Genomic DNA, 22875 nt, shown 5'->3' on the forward strand with positions numbered 1-22875 from the left:
TAACATAACAAAACATACTGTAAACCTATAATTCTTGAAAGAGTGTGGTATGGACAGAACTACAAATACATAAAGAATTTTGTGGTCCCATGAGGACACAGAAGTTATCTTCTTTACTGTTCTCTGTTGAGCCCCTTAAAAAAGCATCTGTCAGATGGATAAACAACAAGGTCTTACTATATTCAATATCCTGTGATAAGCCATAATGGAAAAGAATATGAAAAAGAATGTATATATATATATATATAACTGAGTCACTTTGCTGTACAGCAGAAATTAACACAACATTGCAAATCAGCTATATTTCAATAAAAATTTTTTAAAAAGCATCTGGCACCTAGTAGGCGTGCAGTAGGAGTTGCTGAACAAGATCACAGTTCTGCTCAAAGAGGGGTGCGGAGAGAGACTGGGGCAGTGAGACACAGGAGGGTGCAAAGAGTGGGTAGCTTTATGGTGGAACCAAAGACCCAGAGACAATTTGGACACTGTCTGTCCTCTTATCCCACTTCATTTCCCCCCATCACCTGATGTTTTTATATGTTTCATAGTTTATAACCTTATTGCAACTTGAGGGTAGGGACCTTAGCTGTCTTGTTCACCGGGGTATACACCTGGCATATAGTAGGTGCTCAATAAACATTTTTACTTTACTAATGGTGTGTGGGAGGGTGCTTGTTCTACCAGGTATGATACATATAATGGAGCTATAAAAATGAACACAGTGGAGTGTCAAGCACAAGAATGCACAGGTAGAGCATGGTCATGGGAGGAGCAGCCCGTGGTAGGTGGACAGCCACTGCTGTCTGTCTTGTCCAGCAGCGTTTGCCAAATGCCTAGAACAGTGCCTGGTACAAAGTAGACTCTCAAGAGTGAATGAATGAATGAATGAATGAATACTGCAGCTCTGCCCATAGCAAAGTAAGGATGGGCGCCAGAGGTAGCCAGGAGACTGAGGAGCCTGGGAGGCCGCTGGATGGCGGAACCTATGACCTTCGAACAGCCGGCCCTCCCTGCCCACCCACCCCAGGCGGGCCGGGGGGCACTGCCCGGGACCCACCTGTACTCATAGTCGGAGCCGGCCTTGGCGGAGCCGTCCTCCGTGCGGTAGTCCACGTAGAAGGTGCTGTTGCCCTCGCCGCCTTGGCAGGTGACGGACAGCAGCACGGAGCCGCAGTTCTCCAGGCAGTGGTAGAGGCTGGGCTCAAAGAAGATGCGGCTGGCGCCGTCGTCCTCGTCCTCGCCGGGGCCCTCGGCCAGGGTGGCCCTGCGCGAAGCGTCCACCGCGTGTCGCCGCAGCACGTTGCCCGCGCCCGTCATTAGCCGCGTGGCCTGGATGCGGTAGAAGGCGCGGCTCTTCTGCTGGTGCAGCAGCGCGTAGTAGTTGGCGATGCCCACCAGCTGCTCCAGGTCCTTGTCCGGGTGCTTCTGCTTGAGGTCCTTGAGGATCTGGATGACCTCGCGGCGGCTGGCGTCCAGCTCGCGGGCCTCGGCGGGCCCCGGGCCCAGGCCGCCCACCTCGCCCGGCGCCTCGGCGCCCAAGAACGTGCCGTCCAGCTCGATGCTCTTGGGGGGGTCGCCCTCGGCGCCGATGATGATGCCGCTGCGCGGGTCGGTGCGGTAGCGCTTGTACACGTACTTGTAGAAGAGCAGCCGCTTGTCGGCCATCCAGGCGAACACCACGCACACCGGGAAGAAGACGAGGGTCAGCAGCGCCTCCCACACCTGCGGGCGGCCCCGCGGTCAGGACCGCCGTGCCGGGAGGGGGCGCGCTCGCAGCCGGCCCGCCGCCTCCCGGCGCCTCTCTTCCCAGAGCCCGGTCCCGGCCGCCACCCGGCGCTCCCCGCGCCCCTCTCCTGCATCTGTCCCCATCTGGCCTTCTGGCTCTGCCTCTCTCCTGTCTCTCTTCATCTCTGCCTCTCCGCCTTCCTCTTCGTGTCTCTGTCTCTCCCCTTTTCCCTTATCTCCCTCCATCTCTGTCTCTCTCTCTCTCTCTGGCTCTTGTCTCTGCTCCTCCCTGCCTCTCCCCATATCTCGCTCTCTCTGTTTCTCTAGGTCGTTGTCTCTTTCTGCCTCTGTCTCATCCTCTATGTCAGTTGGTTTTTTATCTTTCTCCCTCTGTGTCTTCCTTTCTTGTTGCCGCTGTCTCCTTGTCTCTCTTTCATATCTTTTGTAGATACCTACCTCTCTCCCGCATGAAATTCTTCAGTTTCCCACCCCACCCTTCTTCTCTCTTTATGTCCCCCCCCCTCCCCCGCCCTTCTTGCCTCTCTCCTGGTCTCATTCATCCATCCAACGAACCACCTTTTGTCACACTGAGAACCACACTTAGCTGCCCCAGTGCTGGGAACCCAGACATCCTATCCCCGGACATCCTAAGCCACCACCAAGCCAGAGACACGTCCCCACCGCGTGGTCCCAGCCCCTGTCCAGGGGCAGAGCTGGTGTCTCTTCTTGCCTCTCTCTCCCTCTGTCTTTTCTCTCCCTGCTCCATTTCCCCTCTGCCCCTCCTCACCCGGGATGCCTCCACTTCTCCAAAGCCTACCCATCACCCAGGGTCTGTCCTCTGCTCACCTCCCCAAACTGTCGTATTCCCTCCCCACCCCCACCCACCCCCACCAGTAAGTACAGCCCTTGCCAGATTCTCCTTCCTTAGGATTTGTTTGGCCCTTAGGGACAGGACTCTGACTCTAAAAGAAGCCCAAGTTTGGCTCGTTGTCTGACAGCCTCATAAAGCGAGTTCCCATATTTACATGCTACCGCCCCAGAGAGACAAGGCAATGCTGAGTTTAGATCCTGGTTCTAGAAGAGGAATGCCTGGCCCAGCCTCTTGTCTGTAAAATGGGGACACCCCCAAGATTGAATGAGCTTATGTACCCCTAGCACTTAGCCTTGTTGGTTATTGACACATGGAAAATACACAAAACATGAAATGACCATTACCATTATTATTATTACTAGCGCTATTATCTTGGGCTCATCGAGGTCTGGGACTCAAGTCTGCCTGTGGTCTGGCACAGGCCCAGGCATGTACAGGAAACATCCACCAACACCTGACAGCTCGCCTTGAAATATTCATGTAAAGACTCATATGCTACCTTTCTCATTAAAGATAAGGAAGAAAAGATCAAGGAGTATTTACAAATCAGATGGCCCCAGAGGTGTATTTAAAATGAGCCTGGTAGGGGAACGATCTTTAAGCTCCGACTGCCACAGGCCCCTGTCGCTGTGTTTACTGATGGTTCAGAGGAAAGGCAGGACTTGGAAATAGTACCACACAAAGCCACCAAGCAGGTTTGTGAAAAGAAACTGAATTTTCCACGCAAGCTGTAAAATGAACTCTTGCCTTGTGCTCATTGCACTGGCCACTGTATATGCTGTGGGCGATTCTCTCTTAATCAGAAGAGAGATCTCAAACACCTGAGATCGGCTTTCTTCCCTGCAGGTAAACAAAAGGTGATTCTGATAGATTCACATCTGCTTTCTAGCGCATCCCCTGCAAATGGGCTCACGGGCTTGCCCACCCTGGGAGGGGAGCGAGACACACCTTCAGGTCTCAGTGGACAGAACGCCCCCAAGAGGGGGTGTCACAGATCTAGGGATATTTATGGGTTGCCACCATAATTGGGGAGGGGGATACGGTCCCAGCCTGGTGACATCCAGCGACTCATGGGACAGTCCCACACAATGCAGAATTGTCCCACGTCCTGCCTGACTTCAGAACCTCCCACTGGACGTTCACGTCAGCGAAAACCCTGCTTATGATAATTGGAGTCTACCCTCCATTCTGTTTTATATCTGTATGAAGTATTTTCCTGTATGGTTTAATGTACGCTGAATATGCCTGATTTCAATCTCATGGCTACCCGCTCCTCTGCTGGTCTCCGTGCATGGGAATGGTTTCTGATTTTTTTTTTTCTCTTAAACACCAACTTGTTCATTATATGTAAGTAGATGCCACCATCTGGCTCTTCGTCATGCCTTTGAAGGTAGTCATGCCCAAGCGTTTACATGTAGAAATGCAGATTGTTCTATTAGATATTACTTTCCTTTATATCATTATACTGACTTCTGGGAAGCCAACAGTGTAGGGAAGTTTGTTAACGAGAAGAGGAGCTCACACTTACCCTGTCCCAGGCTCGCTGTTCTAAGCCCTTCCACATGTAGCAATTCAACAGATCCTCATGCAGCCCTCTGAAGCTGGTACTAGGATGACTCCCTGATTACAGGTGGGGAAACTGAGGCACAGAGCAGGTAAGGAAACTGCCCAAGGTCATACAGCTAGGAAACAACAGAGATGGGATTTGAACCCAGGCCTCAGGTTCCAGAGTCCAGGCACCAAACTCCGAGGCGAGAAAACCTCTCTCCTATTAGCTAAGAATTTCACACCAGCAGAATAAAGGGGATATAACAAAATTTGTTATAAAAAGGGAGGATTGGATATGAAGGGTCCAGAACCAATGGTCTACTTCAACCCCTTCTATGGTTCAGATGTGTAAACGGAGGTCCAGAGGGTACAGGCTTTGCCTGACGTCACACAGCATTTCTGGAGAAAACCCAGAGCCAGACCCATCTCTCACTACTCCAGTTCGTTGCCTCTAGGAGGGAATGGCATCATCTTTAGCTCATGCCCGTTCTTTCGATTATGTCATGAAAACATCCCATAAGTCTGGCCATTTCATGAAAACATCCCAAAAGTCTGGTCTCCATTTACTCCTGAAGAGATCCTCCATAGCCACTTCTCTACCCAGAGCTGTGGCATTTTACACTGTCTTCCCTATGTCTGAGCCAGCTCCTTCTCAGGGGAAATCTCTCCCTCTCCCTATCCCATCCCTATCCCACCTCCCACCCATGGTGTCTAAAATTCCTTTCACAGTTTCGGTGTAAATCCTTGTCAGGGACCACTCTGAAAACCCAAGTCAGAAGAGCATCCTTTTTTAATAGTGCCTGAGAACCGTGTGAAGCATCGTTCTGTAATTTTTGCCATGGCAGCCAGGAAACTCAGCATTACAGTAGTGAGTCAATCACAGTAACTGTCTCTCTCCCTTTCTCATCCCTGTTTTCTGGTGCTACCATCTCCCCTTTTCCTCACTGTGGTTTCTAATCCCTCAGATCTGCCTTGATATCATCTGCAAAGAATTTTTATAACTCTAACTTTAGATCCTTCCTGGAAAGAAACTATAACTGGCAAAACATGACAGATATGCATGAGTATATTATACGTACGTGTGAAGGAAACCTGGGTAGGCTCAAATAAATTATGCACGTGTGTGAGCGAATTAAGCCAGGCCCATGAATACATTATGCAAATGTAGGTGGTGGTCATGGGGGCTGTGGGAAATGAATTGGGCAAATCTTTTAAAGGAAGACTAAGCAGTATGCCCGTTAAGACACTGGATAAATGAGAGGCAAATGATTATGTGAATGTGGGTGTAAATTATGCAGCTGTGGGTCTAAATTTTGTCTCACTATTGGAATAAATTATGCAAAGTGGTCTTTGCAGTGGGCTGGGCTTATACCTAGGTTGGATTGGATGTGAGTATGAATTACAGTGAAGTGGCATAAATTATCCTAACATCAGAAATCAATTATTAATAATGAATGAATTATGCAAACCACGACTGCATATCTGGCAAATACAGAGCTAGATTACACAGATGTGGGCATGGATCTATGCAAAATCCATGGGTAAACTATGCAAATTGCACCAAGTTACACCAAGTTACCCAAGTTAGCACTGTCAGAAGACACAAGGCTGGATTATGCAACTGTAACGCAAATTATGCAAATGGGGGATGTCTTATTGCCAAAGTGGAAATAAATTATGCAAAAGGCAGGGAGTATAAGAAAACATGTGTGACCATACCTGGCAAATACCTGGCTAGACTGTCGTATGCATTACACAGATCACTAGGACTCTGTTAGCACATATGGCCCCCTTGTGAGAGTTCTGGATGGGCATATTGCAAAATGGCACCCCACACTGCGCAGATGAGCCCTTTCCAGGACCTGCAGTGCCATCCAGACCTGGCTTGGGAGCACCCACTGGACTCCAGTCCCAACTTGCCCTCTCCAGCCCAATGCCTCTGTGCAGTGCGTGACCTGCACGACCATACCTGGCGGCCCTCTCAGATGTGAGCATGCATTTCTGCAAATACAGGCATTGACTCTCCAAGCCCGGGGAGTCACCCCTCTGGATTTTGCTGACATACATGCACCAAGGAGATGTCTGTGGGTCCTTGCTCACCTGGACCACACCCGGGGAAAAGACGGCAAGGATGAGATAAAGCCAGACGTAGGCGAAGATACTCCAAGAAGCGGTGACAAAGAAGACTCTCAGGTGCTTGATCTTGCGGCTCTCACCAGCTGGGATGACGTAGATGCACACGGCAATGACCACAAACATGTTGAAGGCAGCGCTGCCCACGATGGTGCCCGGGCCCAGCTCGCCCGCCTGGAAGTTGTGGCCGCAGACCTCAATAACAGACAGCAGGATCTCAGGGGCCGAGGAGCCCAGGGCCATGAGTGTGAGGTTGGACACAGTCTCATTCCAGATGCGGACGGTGCCCACGCTGGTCTCGCCGTTGGACTTAGTGATGGTGATCTCTTTCTCCTTGGACGTGATGACCTCGATGGATGCCATGAAGCGGTCGGCAATAATGGATACACCCAGGAACATGTAGACCATGGCCACAAAGTAGACCACGGCCCGCGCGGCTTTGTCCCCCAGCGACGGGTCATCGGGTTCCCAAACGGGCAGCAGGACCCCTGGCTGGCAGCGGTTGGAGCCCTGGCAGCCCCCCATGCTGCTGGCATCGCTGTCGTTGGCTGGGGGAGGTGGCAGGGAGGGGGTCGGGGTGGCCGCCCCTGAGCATGGGGGAGTCCCCAGGAGGAGTGCAAACCCCACCAAGGCCAGGGGAGCCATGGAGGGGGTCAGGGTCCTGTGGGGGAGGAGGAAGTCTGGGTGAGGGGAGCAAACCCCTCCCTGTCGCTCAGGAGTCGAGGTTCATCGGGGTCAGAGAATGGGGGAGAAGCTGAGGACTAACAGAGGGAGGAGAGAGACTGGGGGAGCCAAAGAGAGACAGTGATTCAAAGAGGGTCACAAAGAGACACAGAGAGCACCAGGCAGAGACCAAGAGAGAAAGACACAGAAAGATAAAGACATCATGCACTGCTGATGGGAGTCAAACCACTGCAGGAAACTATAGCTGAACATCAAGCATCCTAGGACTCAGCAATTCCACTCCCAGGTATGTACCCAAGAGAAATAAGTCAAGTGTTCGTCAGAAGACACAGACACACATGTTCGCAGCAGCTTCATTTATAATGGCTCCCCTCTTGAAACAACCCATATGCCTATCAGCAAGAACATGGAGAAGTACATGGAGGAATGGTCATGCAGTGGAATATTATACAGCACGGAAAAGGGAGCGGGCAACTGATACACCCAACAACGCAGACGAATCTCACAGACATGCCATGGAAGAGTGAAGTCAGGCACAAAAGAACACAGACTGAATAAGTTAGTGGGAGAGGCAAGGGGCTGGGGAGCCCTCAACTCATTTTGTGATTCCTATGGTTTCCAACTTGGTGCTTGGAGGGCTCCTGCTTGGGATTTGGGCTGTGGCAGGTGCTGGGGTGTTTGTCTGTCTGTCTCAGGTAGGGCTGGGGAGAGGCTGCTGGAGGGTCTCTCACTCACATCCTTCCCCGCAATGCTGGCAGGTGTCTCTCTCCAGCATCCCCGGGTCTCTGGCAGGTGCAGGATTCCTTAGAAGCTGTGACATGAGGTCCTAGGTTGGGCTTTCTGACCGCACACCCACATTTGTGGGTGTGGGGTGAATACTTCTCTTCCTGCCTCTGGTCCTGGGTTCGAGTGGCTATCTCTATGTCTAGGTCTCCTTTAAAAATGCCAATCAGTTCACATCCTCCCCTCTGATCAGAACCCTCCATGGCTCTGGTCTCACTCAGAACACCAAAGCCCCTCCCCGCTTCATAAGGTCTTGTACAATCTGGCCCCCTCATTCCCTCTCTGGCCTCATCTCTCTCTCTCTCTCCCCCTCCCTCACTTGGCCCCAGCTACACCACCTCCTTGCTGTTCCTCAGGCAAGTTCTTGCTTCAGGGCCTTTGCACCTGCTGTTCCCCCTTCCTGGGACACTCTTCCCCACATATCCGCTCCCTCTTCTCCTTCAGCTCTCCACTCAGATGTCACCTTCTGTGGCCACTCTGTTTGAAATGACACCATCCCACTTTGGGGAGTCCCCAGCCATTTCACAGAGGAGAAGACCAAGGCTCAGAGAGGCTAAATAACTTGCCCAACGTCCCCCAGCACCCATTCTGCAGCTCCCAGTTTCTCTCTCCAAGAGTGGTCCTGACTTCCAGCTCCCCTGCCCCACCCTTGTGTTGTCATGGTAACCCCGTAGCCTATAATATGGGACTGAGAGAGGAAGGCAGGTGTCCTCAGGGCCTCCACCCTCCCGGACCCCTCTCCTGGCCACCAGCCGCAGTTCTCCCAGTAACGTCCATTTCTGTCTGAAAAGTTCTTCTCACAGTCTAACCCACAGCCTGCCCCCAACGTACACCCATGTCCTCATGGATTGGGAGCTGGCTCCTTTGGGGGAGGGAGGCAAAATATTGGCAGAACTTCCCAGAAGACTGTGTGTGTGTGTGTGTGTGTGTGTGTGTGTGTGTAGGGGGGCAGGGGGCGGGGTGATTCTTAAAGGGCCACCACACAATTAGCCCCCTCGGCAAGGCCCCTAATGATACATCTAATTAGCAGCCCCCTAATTAGCAACGACTTAGGCATAATTACAAACCCACCAGGATCCAAGGCAAAGACTCACGTTCTCTTCTCCCTCCCTCCCCTCCCCCCAGCTTTCAGGAGAAACCAGGTCCACCTGGGAGTCAAGAATTCATCTATAGCATCTCACTCCCTCTCTCAGGGAAGGGCCATGGCCTGGGAAGTCCGCCCTCAAGTCCAACCACCTGTCCCTCCCGCCTCAGTCCTCAAGGGAGACCCGGGTCAGCCAATAGGAGGCCCGCCCTCCTTGCCCTGGCGCTGGGCAAAGCAGCCTGGTTCAATGCCTTTTCCTGCAAAACCTGGTTTCCTCTCCCCGGGGCCTTAGGGAAGAAGGGGTCAGGGAGAGAAAGCACTAGATAAATATCTGTTAAATGAACCACCAAGAGGGCTGAGCCCTGTCACTGGGGACAGCTGAGCCCTGTCACTGGGGACAGCTGAGCCCTGTCACTGGGGACAGCTGGGTTCCCTCTTCCTGAGGGTCCTGCCTCTGCCTCTCTCGCTCCATGAGCAGCCGTGAAACATAATCTGGGTTTAGAATCCAGGGGCGAAAGCGTCAGGTGGAGGCCAGGGTGGGACTCCGGAGGGCAGATGGCGGGCACCGTCTCCTGGGGCCATCTCTCCCCTCCCTTGTGGGCCGGTGGCCAGCTGGGTCAGTGGCGAGTGCCCCAGTTCTGCCTCACCCACCTCTCGGGGCCTCGGAGACCTCATCTGTAGGGTGGGACTGCAAGCTTCAGTGGGGTGGGGCAGTCAGTGCGGCAGGCCAGGTGGGACCCCCTCCTTCAAGTTCCTCATATTGGTCAAGGGGGGTGATGGTTCCTGACCGCGCTCAGGGTGGGCGCAGGGGGTGCCCGCTGCCTGCTCTCGGTGGGGACACGGCCTTCTAAACATGCACGCTTACTGCTCCAGGGTAAGCCAGGCTCTCCCGCCTGCACACAATGTCCCAGCCTGGGGGTCACACACACACACACACACAGTCTCAGTGTTCAGGCTATGGTATGCCGATCGGTAAACTGAGGTCCAGAGGGGCAAAGAGCTTGGCCAAGTCATGCAACTTCAAGTCAGGGGCAGAGAAGAGATGGAACTCAAGGTGTGGGACTCCTAAGCTGGTGCTTGTTTTAACCCACCTGGAATCCCACGTGGGCACTCGAGGACCTCACCCCATCACAGCCTGGGCTACAGGCTCAGCCCCACACCTCTCATCTTGCCCGCCTTCTCTGGGGCCCCCTTCCCAACAGAAAAGAAGAGGATGTATCGGCCAGGGACCTCTAGACTCAGAAGGGCCCTCTCAGAGCCCCCAAGGGGCGGTGGAGAAGCTTTTGAGCTCCAGCCCCACTGGGAGACAGGTCTGGGGCTGGCACACCATGAGACGATGGAGGCGAGACTGCAGGAGGGACTGGCCTGGCCCAGTACCTAAAGCTGTGCCTGGAGCAGGAAAGGTGCTCAGTAATTGTCAAAAGAATGAATGAGTCAAGAAATGGACAAACGGCAAAAGAGGTATGGAAGTTAGACTGCAGCAGGGACTGGTCCAGTCCATTTTGAAGAGGAATGGGAGGTTAGATTGCAGACAGGACTGGTTCAGTCTCCTCTACAAAGGCTACAGGTTAGACTGCAAGAAGGACTGGCCTCAGGATGCCAGAAATAAGGCAGGGGAGAGCAGAGGAGCTCTGTCCTCAGGGGAGGGACGGGCGGATGCCAGCCGGGAGGATGGGGGGAGCTCGGCTGAGGAAGGGAGAGGAGTCTGGGGGACTCCGTGCCTCCTGGGGGAGCCCACTCTGCGGCGGCGGCAGGGGGCGGGGCGGGTCTTCTTCCCCCAGGTCTCCCCTTGCCAGGGGCGGAGACAAAGGTGTGTAGGAGGCAGTTAACCAGGGAGAGGAAGCGGAGAGGAAAGAGAGAGAGAGAAACAGAGACCAGGTTCTAGAGACGGAGATGGAGATGAGAAGCAGGGAAGAGAAAGATACACGCGGAGATGGACCGAGACAGAGACACGGGAAAGCTGAGACAGTAGAGACAGAGACAGAGGGAAACACACAGAGATGGCGAAAGAGGAAAGCAGAGAGGAACCAAGGACTTAGGGACAGAAAGCCGGAACAGACCCAGGCACAGAGAGAGACAGAGACAAGAGTGAGACTGAGGGAGACAGGGAAAGGGACTCGGAGAGGCGGCCAGACTCCGCAGGACAGAGACCCCTGAGAGATGTGGAGACACAGAAAGACGAGACCCAGACACAGGAAGGCGGGGGCGGAGGTGTAGGTGGAGAACGCGAGTGCGGGTGCTGCCCCAGACAGGGTGGGGTGTTCTCACCCCCTCAGTGCCCAGGAGGCACCCCCTCCCCAGCCCGCCGTGCTCCCTAAAGCGCAGGAGGGGTTGAGGATGTTGACCGCTGGTGGCGCCCCTACTGCACCTTAGGGCCCTGGTACCCGCGCCCGGGATATGCAGCCCCCCATCCCCTATAACGGAGCTCAGGGAGAAGCGGCTCCTGGCTCCTCAAATGCCCCCCTCCACCCACCTGGGGTAACACCATCCTTCCCCCAAGCCCCCCCTAACTGGGGGTCTCCTACCTGCAGCTACAGCCTAGAGCAGGTTCCCTCAGCACTGGATTGGCAGTGGTGGGCGACTCCGCCCGACAGAGGGAGAGAGAGAGGGAGAGAGAGGGATGAGCTGGAGACTGAGAGGGAGAGCTAGGGAGGAGGGGAGGGAGAGGGGATAGAGGGAGGAGAGGAGGAGGGGGGAGGGCTTCGGGGGAGGGGAGTCGGCTAGAGAGGGAGGAGGGGGGCCGGGGGAGAGAGCAGGGAGGGAGGAGGAGGAGGCGGGGAGAGGGGAGGCCGGCGCGGGGAGCCGGGGCGGGGCCTGGAGAGAGGAGGGGCGGGGGGTGGGGTGGGGGGAGATGAAACAGCCCAAGCCTCCCACCCACCCTCTGGGTTCAGCACCACAGGCAAGGGACAGCACACACGCGCGCGCGCGGACACACACACACACACACACACACTTGCTGATCCATACAAGGGCCAAAGAGGCAAAACAGCTACAAATAGTCACAGGCTCCCAGAACTGGGGGGAGGGCAAGAATGTTTTTAGCCAGAGTCAGATCCAAATTCACATGCTGTGCCTGCTGACAAAGCCAGCCAGAAACAACCACAAAGGCACCCATTAATAATAATAGCAACAGTTGCCATTCACAAGGGGCTTCCAGCCCTTACCACGTGCCAGGCATTGTTGTAACATTTTTAATAAGTGCTTGACACATGTTGACACAACTGACCCTCCTAAAAGCCCTGTGAGGTAAATGCTACTAGCCCCATTTTACAGATGGGGAAACTGAGGCACAGAGTGGTGAAGTGTGGCTTCAGGTTCTCCCTTAACTGCTACACTACACACTGTCCCAGACTGAGGGGCTGGCAAGAAGTTAGGCAGCCGGCTGCAAAGGACCGGGCAGGCGCTGGGAACACAAACTCACGAGTCCTGAAATGGTGAACACACACACACGTGCACACACCTCACAGACCCAGAACATCACTACTTACATGTCCCAAATCCCACCCTAGGGTCCCACTCCCACCCAGGACAGGAGGCGACGGAGCACTCAGCCTCTGCAGACGGGCAGCAGGAGGGAGACCCTGATGTTGCCAATGGCCCATGCCCATCGCCAGTCCTGGCTGGACACCCCCGGGCCCACTGCCAGGAGAGGAGGGAGACGACCCAGCTCCGGCTCCCTGCGATTTCCCACACTTGGGTTCTGGGAGGTGAGGTGAAGACAAGGGTGGCCAAGAATTGGTGGGCTCCAGCCTCCTGAAGACCCACTGTGGGGCACTGGTAGCTTAGTCTTCACTGTCGGTGCAGATGGTCAGACTGACGGGTGGACTTCCATGGCAGGAGGTAGACAGATGGCTAGAACGACCATGGTGCCTGCCCCCCCCCCCCAGGAAGCAGGGGTCCCACCCAAACCCTGCAGCAGCAAGGAAGGAACTCCCACAACCAGCCTGGACCCCGCTCAGGAATTGCTCCCCGCTCAGGAATTGCTCCCCCACCCTCCCGACCCGATTCTATTCCTGGCAAGATTTCTTCTGTTGTCCCCGCCCTCCACTGGTCCCTGTGATGTAGGCCTCAATTCCTTCTCCTGGTGCCACGGAAGTGGCCACAGGAGGGGCAATCGCTACAGCCACGGGGCAGGGAAGTTAGCCTTGTCTCCCACTTCCTGGTTCCCCAATCCCCTGGGCTTTTCAACTAGGCCTACCCTTAGCCCTTTCCAGGACAGTGTAGCCTGGGGCTCATCTCAGGACTCCCCAGTTGAGACCTAAATCGATCACTTCTGCTGGGTGTTAACCTTGGCTCTTGGCGCAAGGTCTAACCATAGTAATTTTTGCTAGGGTCCAACTTCAGCATTATTCACAGGGGGTCTGGCCTGAGACCCCTTGCTACAATTTAACCATGGCTTCCCCACGACAGTCCTTTCCACCCACATCTTCTCCTCTGAGGCTCAATTTCCTTATCTTCCAATTGAGCCCTGACCTCAGATCCAGAGCTTTCCACTGGGGTCTAACCTCAGTTCACTTGCGGAGGTCTAATAACCCTACAGACCTTTCCCTTATATTCTACAGTCTTACCTATGGAGGTTTAACTTCCTGTAGGGCCTAACTTCCTTTCTTTCCTCTGAAATCTACGCTACGATCCCACTTCAGTCCGGCTGCTGGGTCTGACCTTGGATCCCCAATCCCCAAAGTCCCCCCCCCCCATTCTTCTGGGTGAGTCCGGCTCCCGACAGAGCCTGGCAACAGTTGGTCCTCATCAAGCATATGCCGAACAAAAGAATGGAGACAAGTGCAAGTTTGGTTCCTCTAGACACAGAAATAATCACCACTGACCGAGTCTCAAGGGGATAGAGGTGGGGTGGGGTGGGATCATCCAATTTTCAAATGGGGACACAGAGGCACAGAGAGGGGAGTGGGGGTCACAGGGCACGCTGGGGCGGAGCCAGAGCAGGACCCACCACTCCACCACCCTGGGGTGTCTGGGGAGACCAGTGCCTCCTTCAGGATGCTTCCCTCGCCATGAAGAGCTGGAGGGGGGCACCCCAAGGAACTGTGGCAGGCCTGGGGTGGGCAGTGGGTGGGTGCTCAGGAGGCCGGGGTCTCAGCAGGCCCGGCGCCCACCTTGTCCCCCAGCCTCTGTGGCTGATGTCTCCTCTGCTCCGCTTGGTGCCGAAGCCGGGTCAGAACCAGCTCCGAGGCCTGGATCAGGCTGTGCTGTGGGGAACGAGAGAGGAGGGCAGGGCTGAGACAGAGCTGGAAGGTGCAGGTTACACGCCGCACCCCCCCCAACCCCCAAAGGCTGAGAGCACAGCCACGGTGGGAGGTCCGCGTGTGGGGTTCGAATGGGTCTCTGTGATGGGGTGAAGGTCAGACCCAGGGGGACGGCCTTCAGTGAACTTCCGGTGGAAGGGACAAAGCCCAGCCCCAGATGTGTGGGTCTGAGGTTAGAACTCAGTGGAGGGGACGGGGATGGATCAAAACATAATGGAGATAACACAACATTGTAAAACAACTATACCCCAACAAACAAACAAAAAAACATAAAGGAGAGCTCGCGTTATATGGGGGTGAGGCTTGACCACCCGAGAGAGGCTGAGGTTAGTCCACAGCAGGGGGAACAAAGGTGAGACCCTGGCAGAAAAGGTTAGGCCCACAGGACAGAGAAGGAGCAAACCAAAGTGGAAAAGAGAGGACTATGTCACCACACAAGGGACGGAGCCAGACCCTGGTTGGAGGGTCCGAAGTTAGCCCCTGAGAGAAGGGACGGAGGGGAGATCACAGTGGAATGGCTTGAAAGAGATCACAATGCGGGATGCTGGGAGGCTGAGACCACAGCAGAAGGGAAGCCCCTTCTCCCCCAGGTGGACCACAGCCCTGTCCACTGTGGTCTAACCTCAGACCTCTCCTCATTCCGTTTTACTCGAGGGTCCAACCTTTGTCCCATGTACTGTGGTTCAGCCTCAGACTTTTCCACTGGGGTCCAACCTCTATCTCTCTGAGGTCTAACCTGGACCATTCCGCTGATGACTAGACTGAAGGAAAAGGCCCCAGCAAAGCCTGCAGCGGAGACAGTAAGGCTCGACTCCAGTACAAAGAACCCAGGTGAGACCACATGGGAAAGGAGCCTGGAGTCAGACCAGAGCGAAGGGGTGGGAAAACACCAGATCAGGAAACAGAGGTACATCACAGCTGAAGGGCTGGGGCCGGGCCGTAGTGAAAAGGTCAGAGGTCAGACATATTAGTTGAAGGTTAAACAGCAACGGAAGGTTCTAGGCTGGACCTTGGGCCATTCGAATGGTTGGATATTAAACCGTAAGGAGAGTTAAGCTGCTGTCGGAGGGTGAGAGGTCAAAGTACAGGAGAAGGCTGGACATTAGACCACAGGTCACGGGCATGACCGCAGTAGAAAGTTCAGTGGTTAGACCAAAGTGGAAGGGTTTGAGATTAGACTATGGCAGAAAGTTGGAGATTGGCTGGAGAAGGAGGCTGAAGGTTAGACCACAGGCAGAATGAAGCCGGTCACACAGGTAGAAGAAAGGGTGGCTGCAGTAGGAGGGCCAAAGTTAGGGCGCAGTGGAAGAGCACAGGTCAGGTCCCGGGGGCAGATCCAGGCTGGGCCACAGGGAAGGGACACGGTCGAAGCAGGCGGAACAAAGTACAGGTGTTCGGGAGGCGGAGGGAGGCCAGGGGGCCGGGGCTGACAGATGCTGTGGCCGAGCCCCCTTCCTCCCTGGCTGTGAGTGCCCCCAGCACCTCCCTTCTCCTTGACCAACAGGAACCGCCTGCCTCCCCCAAGAGGGGACCTGCAGCCAATGACCCCCTTGCCCGAAGCGGGGCCCAGGCTCCAGTTTCCAGAGGGATCGGGCCGAGGCCTGCCTGCCCCTCTCCCGTGAGAACGTGCCCTCAATGAGGCGGGTGTTAAGGCACCGTCTCAGGGGCCCCTGGCTACCTGCAGGATGTGCACGCCCTTCAGGGAGACCACAGCGAGCTCGCGCAGCCCGTCCCCAGTCAGGTCCACGTGCGCCATGGCCAGCAGGGGGCTCGAGAAGCTCCGCTGCCACAGCAAGCGGAAGCCACGCTGGGCCCCGAGGAGCCCGCGCTCTGGGCTGCAGTACTTGTAACAGAGCAGCTCCTGCAGGGGCAGGGGATTGGGGTCACACGGGGAGAGGCAGGAGGCAGAGGACACAGGCCACGGCAGCCCCACCCCTCCGGCCCCACCTGTCCGTAGGTGGCCACCAGGACCTCCGGCCGCCCATCCAAATCGATGTCGGTGACCAGGCCACAGAGGACGCTGTCAAACTGGTCGCTGCCAGGCAGGAGAAGCTGGTCCTCGAGGCCCCGGCTCAGCAGGTCCCTGAGGGTCAGACCATGGCGGGGAGACTGAGGTCGACCGCGGTGCCCGCCACCCTTAGCACCGGACCCTCACGGGTCAGGTCTGGATGTGCTGTTCCTCCTGAAGCCTGGACACCCTCGTCTCCAAGTTAGACATCCTCATATCCACCAAGGGGAGCTCAAACTGTCTCTGATCTGGACGCCCACACTGTCCCTGGAGGTGGGACCGCCTTGCTCCCAAATAGAAACCCACACCTTCCTTCTGGTGACCCCCTTGTCTCCAGTCTGGACACCCACGAAGCCCCCTGAAGCCTGAGAGCTCAGCCCCAGCCCGGACACCTTCACCGCCCACCAGCTGTGCCCAGCTGGCTCGCACTGGCTCACGGGAGCCGACTGGGAAATTTTCAGAAACTTTGTGAGCGGCTTGGCATCACGTTGGTGGCTCAAAATCCACTGAGGTGGGAGTGTTGACAGCACGGAAATGGGCAGATCCCATAAACCAGGGCTTTCTCCCACATGGAGCCTGTGATTAAACACTTACCAACATGCTCTGTCCACCTACCCCAGGGGGACGGGACATCTCGGTTCCCACCCGAGGCCTCAGCACATCCCCTACAAGTTCTAGACTTAAACACTCATGCTCCTCTCCCTGGGACACAGACACCTCTACCTGCCCAGCCCTGAACCACTACACCCAAAGCTTTACTCTCTGCGGAGAATGACAAGGTTAGATGACCGTGCAAAGGCATGGGGTCAGCCCACACCCACGTGCCCCGTGGCCCTCACCGATACACCACCGCTGGTTCCAACATGCTGGCCACCAGCACGCTGTACTCCTCCTGCTGTGGCCTGTCCTCGGTCTCTGGAGAAGGAACGTGAATGGCGGGGGAGGTGTGAGGGGACAGGTTCTAGGCTCCTCCTCCCTCCTCCCCATCCGTCCATTCCTGAGAGGAACACACGTTAGACCCCTGAGATTGGGCTACAGGGGGAGGGTTAGAGGTTAGACCATGAGAGGATGATGGAGGTCAGATGCCAGGAAGAGGGAGAGGTGTTGGATGACAGTTTAAAAAGTCCAAGGTTAGACCACCAGGGTAGAAGAGACAAAGGTTAGGTGACAGCACAAAAGTCCATGGTTAGACCACAGTGAGAGCATCAGGGGATAAACCACAGGGGAAGGGGCAGAAGACAGACTACAGAGGTCAGGCCAAGAGAAACGCCAGAGAAGGACAGACCGCAGTAAGAGGAACAGATCAACATGTGGGGCGAAAGGAGAGACCCCGAGTGGGGAGACAGCGCTGAGTCCGTGAGAAAAGCCTGGACTTGGATGGCAGCAAGAGACAGAGTGAAGAGGCCACAGACGGGGGGTCAGAGGAAGTCACAGTGTGAGCGGTGAAAGTCAGACCACCAAGGGAAAGGCAGAAGTTCAACTCCAGGGTAAAAGCTAAAGTCAGACCACCACAGGGGCAAGTAGCTGGAGCTGAAATTCAGGAGCGTCGTGGGGAGGGAATGGGCACACTGGAGCTCCCGGGCTGGAGTGGGGCACACAGGGGGGAGGGAGGGATGGTGGGGAGCTGGGCATGTGGGGAGAGGGGTACAAATGTGGGTGGAGGAGCCGAGCCCGCAGCCTGGCCTCCCCCTGCCCGGAGCTCACCCTCGGGGGCCGAGAGGCTGAACACGATCACTCGGGAGATGGGGCCGTCCTGCAGGATGGTCCAAGTCTGCAGAACCTCTGTGTGGAGGGCGAGGACTCAGGGCCCAGCCCCGAGCATCCCCGCCCCGCCCGGCCCCGCCCCACCCCCCGTGTCTGGGCCCCCGCCCCAGCCATCACCTCGACTCTGCTGGTCTACGTGGGCGACACGGACATAACCGCTCTGACAGCCGAGAGCTGAGAGTCGCCGGGACGTGCCGGGCAGGTTGTGCACGTCAAGCCAGAGGACACTGGGGGTGGACGGGTGGACAGAGGGGCCTGAGGGCCGTCACGAGGCCCCAGCCCCCACCTCCACCTCCCTAGAAGCATCCACCCCACCCCACCCCACCTCCGGTAGAGCCCTGGGCCTCCGCTGGGCCTGATTTCTCTAGGGGTCAATTCCCACCACCTGATTTCTCTGAGGCTGCCTGCCCCGGTTCCCACTGGCCTCTGTCAGGGCCTCTCCTACCTACTGGTCAGGTTCGTGAGCTCTGGGAAGAGGTTTTCCACGGGCTGTTCTTCAAACTGATGCAGCCCCTCATTCTGGGGGAACCAAGACCCGCCACCCGCTTGGAGTCAGCGGCCAGCCTCACACACTGCGCCCCGTGCCAGCCCATGGTGGCCCCAGCAGGGCTCTGCCCACCCAGCCTCCCCCTGCCTCACCTCCTTGTAGAGATGAATGGCTGGGTCATTCCCACTCAGGAGAAACACGGTCTCCAGTTGATCCCCGACCTGGACCCTGAAAGCAGAAAAATCTAGAATGCCAGTGTGGTAGAGTCCGTGTGTTTTAAAATCCTCCTCTTGCAGAAACTCTTGCCTGCGAGAACCCTAACATTCTGGGTTCTAGACACTGGATCCAGAGCTAGGATCTCAGGATGTAGAATTCTAGAAACTAGCCCTCACAGAATCTTAGATTTTAGAACTTTCCAGTCCCAGAATCACAGAAACCTTCTGTTTCTAGAGCCCTCACTTGCTAGAATCTTCACTCTGGATGTGGATTCAGGAATGAACATGGAGCTCTAGAATGGGCTGCAGAACCTCAGAACACTAGTACCTCTTTACCCTAGAACCCCGGTGTTCTAGAAGTTCTGTTTTCTGTCTCCTTTGAAATGCTAGAACTTCTGGAAATTGCCATCATGGATATTCAGACTTATAGAATTGGTAGAATACCCAGATCGTAGAACCCAGAACATTAGTGCTTTAGAAACTTCAGTTTCTAGAACTCTCATCTGCTAGACCAGAGGTTGGCAAACTATGACCTGCAGGGAAAATCCAAAACCCACGGCCTGTTTTTGTGAATAAAGTTTTATTGGAACACAGCCACACCCATTCATTTACACAGTGTCAATGGCTGCCTTCTTGCTACAGTGGCCAACTTGAGTAGTTGTGATAGAGATTATTTGACCCCGAAGCTGCGCCTTAAAAGAAAAAGTTTGCCAACCCCTCTGCTAGAACACTGGTGTTCTGGAATTCAGAGCTCTAGAATGGAATTCTTATACTTTGGGATTCTAGAACATCAGTATTCTAGACGGTCTGTATTCTATGTCCTTGAAATATGACAACGTTAGGGCTTTAATGTTACAGAATCTCAGAATCATCAAACTGTAGAATTTTCAAATCTTGGAATCCCAGAGCTTATAACTCCAGAAAAATTGGCATTTCTGGGTCTTGGAATGCCCAAATCTAGATCGTTAGAATTTGAGAATTCTACACGTCTGGAGCACAGGTGCTCAATTCACTCTCAAATTATCTAGTTCGGGGATAACAAAATGGTAGCCCATCAGCCAAGTCTGGTCCATGGCTACCTTAAATGCACGATGCTTTAAAAAACAAACTAGTCTGATTGTCTATAGGCAGGTTTGTGGTCTCCAGTTTGCTACAGCCTCCGCCCTCCCAACACACACACACACACACACACACACACACACACACACTCCCTATTGTATCACACCTGTGGCTTACTTACTCTGCGTGGCACAGTTGGAAAGGAGTGAACTGGAGCTCCAGGTTCAGGCAGCTCTCTGCAGGGGGAGCACAGGCAGATGGGAACAGGAGACCTGACAGCCCCCCACCCCCCCACCCCCTTCCCCATCCCTCCTTCCCTCCAGGCCACACTTACGGGCAATGGAGTCCAGGTTGTACTCAGAGCCAGGCTCATAGTCACAGTAGATGTTAAGGAAGGGGCTGCCCTTGTCCCCTGAATCCTGGGAGAGGAAACTGGCCTCAGGAGAGAGTAGGGGCAGCAAGAGGGATATGGGTCAGACCCAGTAAGGAGGAGAAAATGGATAGGTGGAGGGCTCTGGGTACCTTGATGAACGTGATCCCCACCACCAGGCCCTGCTTTGGGGGCGACTTGTTGAAGGTGTCGATGGAGACAATCTCTGCGTCCACTGGGAGAGGACAGTTCAAAGTTCACGTTTCAGGCAGACCCGTGACCCCAATATTCCCAATCAACAGTGAGCCCTGACCTCTAGGACTCAGTCATCTCCGACCACCACAAATTATCATGACCTCTGGGACGGTGCGAGTCCTCATCACCATCACCATGGTAGGAGGGATCCTGGTTTCTGAGTCTGAGGAATCCTGAACCCTAACTACTTCAGGCCCCTATTAGCCCTGTCCTCTGACCCCAATGCCTCCAGATAACCAGCCTTGACCCCCTTCAATCACCATCACCCTGATCCCATTCTCCCATCTGGTGACCTGGCTCAGAGCCTCAGAAGCCTTCTCAGCACTACGTTCCAAGCCCCCAGCCCCATGGCGCCACGCACCGGGAATGTAATTGAACTGCAGCTCCTTGGCCACGGGCCGGATTTTCTGTCGGAGGTCTTGGTAGCGGAAGCCTAGCACCTTGCCTTTAAGGGTGGCGGCCAGCAGCTCCCCGCGGCCGCCCGCGCCGCCCGCCAGCCCGTACACATTGCTCTGAGACGAGAAGCGTGTGAAGCTGTCCTCGCGCAGCGGGCAAGGCCCCGCGGCCACGGCCGCCTCCCCCATCACGCCCCTCAAACACCGGTCCCCGTAGCCCCCACGGCTGCCCGCTCTACGCCATGGACCGCCGGGCGCCGGCCGGTCGCGCAGACTGATTACGCAGAGAAGCTGCCGACGCTGCCCTTTACCAAGATGGCTGCCAGCCGGGCCGCTTGGGCTTCCCACCAGACTTTGCCTCAATGCGCCTGCGCGCTCCTGCCTGGTCCTTTTCAGGGCCGTGGGGACTGCCGCCAGCAGATTAAGATCTGAAGGTGGGAGGTGGTGGCCCCTGCTGTGGGCTGTGCGGAAGGCGGAATAAGAAGAACCTTAATGCTCAATATAGCCCTTACCTGCCAGGAACTGTTCTAAGCGCTTTACATCTATCAATTTTTAGTTAAAACTCACAGGCAGGCTTGAGGTAGGTACGATATGTTTTACGGATGAAGAAACTGAGGCACAGACAGGTAAAGTAATTTGTCTAAGATCACACAGCTAGAAGCAGCAGTCAGTATTGGAACCCAAACACAATAGCTCCATAGTTTGTTTGAATCACATCACCTTTAAAATGGTGAAATGCATTCTTCTTACCCCAAGGAAAAAGTTCTAGCTATCTGTCCTGGCCAATTACCACCACCTTCTTTACTGAAAGCCTACTTTATCAGTCATGTTGGCTGATTATCTCATTGAATCTTCACAACTACCCCGCTCGTTACCCCGCGTTCATTTATTCAGCATTTATTGACCACTGTACGAATTTATCTCCATAAACTGTTGCAACAACTCTGGAAAGAGGTTTATTATCCGTTTCTGGAGAATGAAATTGAGGCTCGGGGAGAATAAGTCCCTTGACTGATATGATAGTAAGTGGTGGAGACAGGATGAGGTCTTCTGGGATTCCTGTATACTCTTTTGTCTCCAGAAGGGCATCAAGGGTTTGGGGACTCTATGTATACCTGTATGTTATTTCCAGAAGACATGAGTTGGCCAGCTGTCCTGGCCACCTTGAGTAATCTTCTGTCACCCCCTTCCATACAGAAAGAAAACACACACACGCACGCACACACACTGCAAGATCTGTGAAGGCTGTGACTGGATCTCCCTTGGTCACAGTCAAATCCCTGATGCCTGGCCCACAAGGCCTGACATGGAACGAGCATTTAGTAAACATGTTAAGAACCCAAAACTATGTACCAGGCCCTTTGCCAAGCACCTGGGACACTTGCATAAGAGACCTGAGAGGAGAGTTCTCAAAGGCAGACTGGATCTGGAGGGTGGTGAAAAGAAAGGAGTCTGTGTCCACTCCAGATCTGGTTATGCTATTTAGTGCTGTAATCCCAGGGTTTGAACCAGGGCGCGGCACACAGTAGGTGCTGAGTAGATAATTGCTGAGTAAATGGGGGTGGGGTCTGGTTCTGCCGCTTCTGAACAATGTTTTCTTCAGGCTTCTTCTACCTTCCTTGGTAACCGCGAAACCACATTCCCTTCATGTTTGAGTGAATGAATAAACAAATGGGTTGGAAAGGAAAGAACTGTCCTGTTCAGTGGTTTCCAACCCTAACTACACGTTTGGATCACCTATGGAAAAAACCCTCCAAAACCAAAAGGGTGGGGAACCTCAATCAAATCACAATTTATCAGTGCAACCCAAGCTTGAGCACTTTTAATATGATTTTAAAGCACAGCCAGGGTTGAGAATCACTATTTAGGTCATGGGTGGCACAAACAGATTCTCACACTATTTACTCTTCAGCCTGTGCCATTGCAGACACTGGTAATCAATCTGAGATCTCAGGAGTCTTAACTGAGCTCTAGGCAGCTGTTACCAATCGATTAGAGCTGTGGGAGAAGCTGAAGGGGACAGAGGGGCAGGGCAGGGTGTCATATAGAGGCCACTCTCTTGACACACGCTGAGCCTGAACCTTTCCTGAACTCCTTCCAGGCTCTAGGCTGGAGCAGCTCTCCGAGGAGCCTGCCCTGGTTCCTTGGGCAGCACCTCCTCTGCAGCCCCTGTTCACTTCCTGACGTCACGCCACATACTGTGACACTGAGTCTGCAACTGGGCACTGAC

General features: G+C 54.7%; 2 protein-coding genes across 7 annotated transcripts in view; both read right to left on the reverse strand.

Moving 5' to 3' along the window:
- SLC8A2 (solute carrier family 8 member A2) overlaps positions 1–11422 on the reverse strand; it is a 36390-nt gene extending 24968 nt beyond the window's left edge. For 5 of the 6 annotated variants that reach the window (XM_082368492.1, XM_082368491.1, XM_082368489.1 and 2 more), the window contains exons 1-3: positions 11354–11422; positions 6245–6938; positions 1058–1722 (exon numbers count right to left, since the gene is read on the reverse strand). In XM_082368492.1, the coding sequence (XP_082224618.1) occupies positions 1058–1722; positions 6245–6922 (1343 nt within the window). In that variant the 5' untranslated portion in view covers positions 6923–6938; positions 11354–11422. The remainder of the gene's footprint in view (positions 1–1057; positions 1723–6244; positions 6939–11353) is intronic. The other variant, XM_082368490.1, reaches the window with a different exon arrangement.
- Positions 11423–13613: 2191 nt separating this feature from the next.
- On the reverse strand, positions 13614–20917 carry KPTN (kaptin, actin binding protein). The gene is made up of 12 exons (XM_082368559.1): positions 20612–20917; positions 20148–20230; positions 19960–20044; positions 19807–19861; positions 18504–18579; positions 18310–18383; positions 17982–18091; positions 17805–17882; positions 16940–17015; positions 16040–16175; positions 15771–15953; positions 13614–14035 (listed from the first exon to the last, which is right to left on the reverse strand). The coding sequence occupies exons 1-12, from the start codon at positions 20832–20834 to the stop codon at positions 13907–13909; spliced, it is 1308 nt and encodes a 435-aa protein (XP_082224685.1). The 5' UTR covers positions 20835–20917; the 3' UTR covers positions 13614–13906.
- Between the last annotated feature and the right edge of the window lie 1958 nt (positions 20918–22875).

This window comes from Balaenoptera borealis, assembly GCF_965194805.1.
Source record: "Balaenoptera borealis genome assembly, chromosome: 19".
Lineage (NCBI taxonomy): Eukaryota > Metazoa > Chordata > Mammalia > Artiodactyla > Balaenopteridae > Balaenoptera > Balaenoptera borealis.

What these genes read in the sequence shown, in the direction of transcription:
- KPTN (XM_082368559.1), bottom strand. Translation starts at nt 20,834, where the DNA reads ATGGGGGAGGCGGCCGTGGCCGCGGGGCCTTGCCCGCTGCGCGAGGAC. An exon ending in CGTAGACCAGCAGAGTCGAG is followed by an intron (nt 17,883 to 17,981) that starts GTGATGGCTGGG and finishes CCCTCCACACAG; the next exon opens with AGGTTCTGCAGACTTGGACC. An exon ending in CAGCCTCTCGGCCCCCGAGG is followed by an intron (nt 17,016 to 17,804) that starts GTGAGCTCCGGG and finishes TTCCTTCTCCAG; the next exon opens with AGACCGAGGACAGGCCACAG.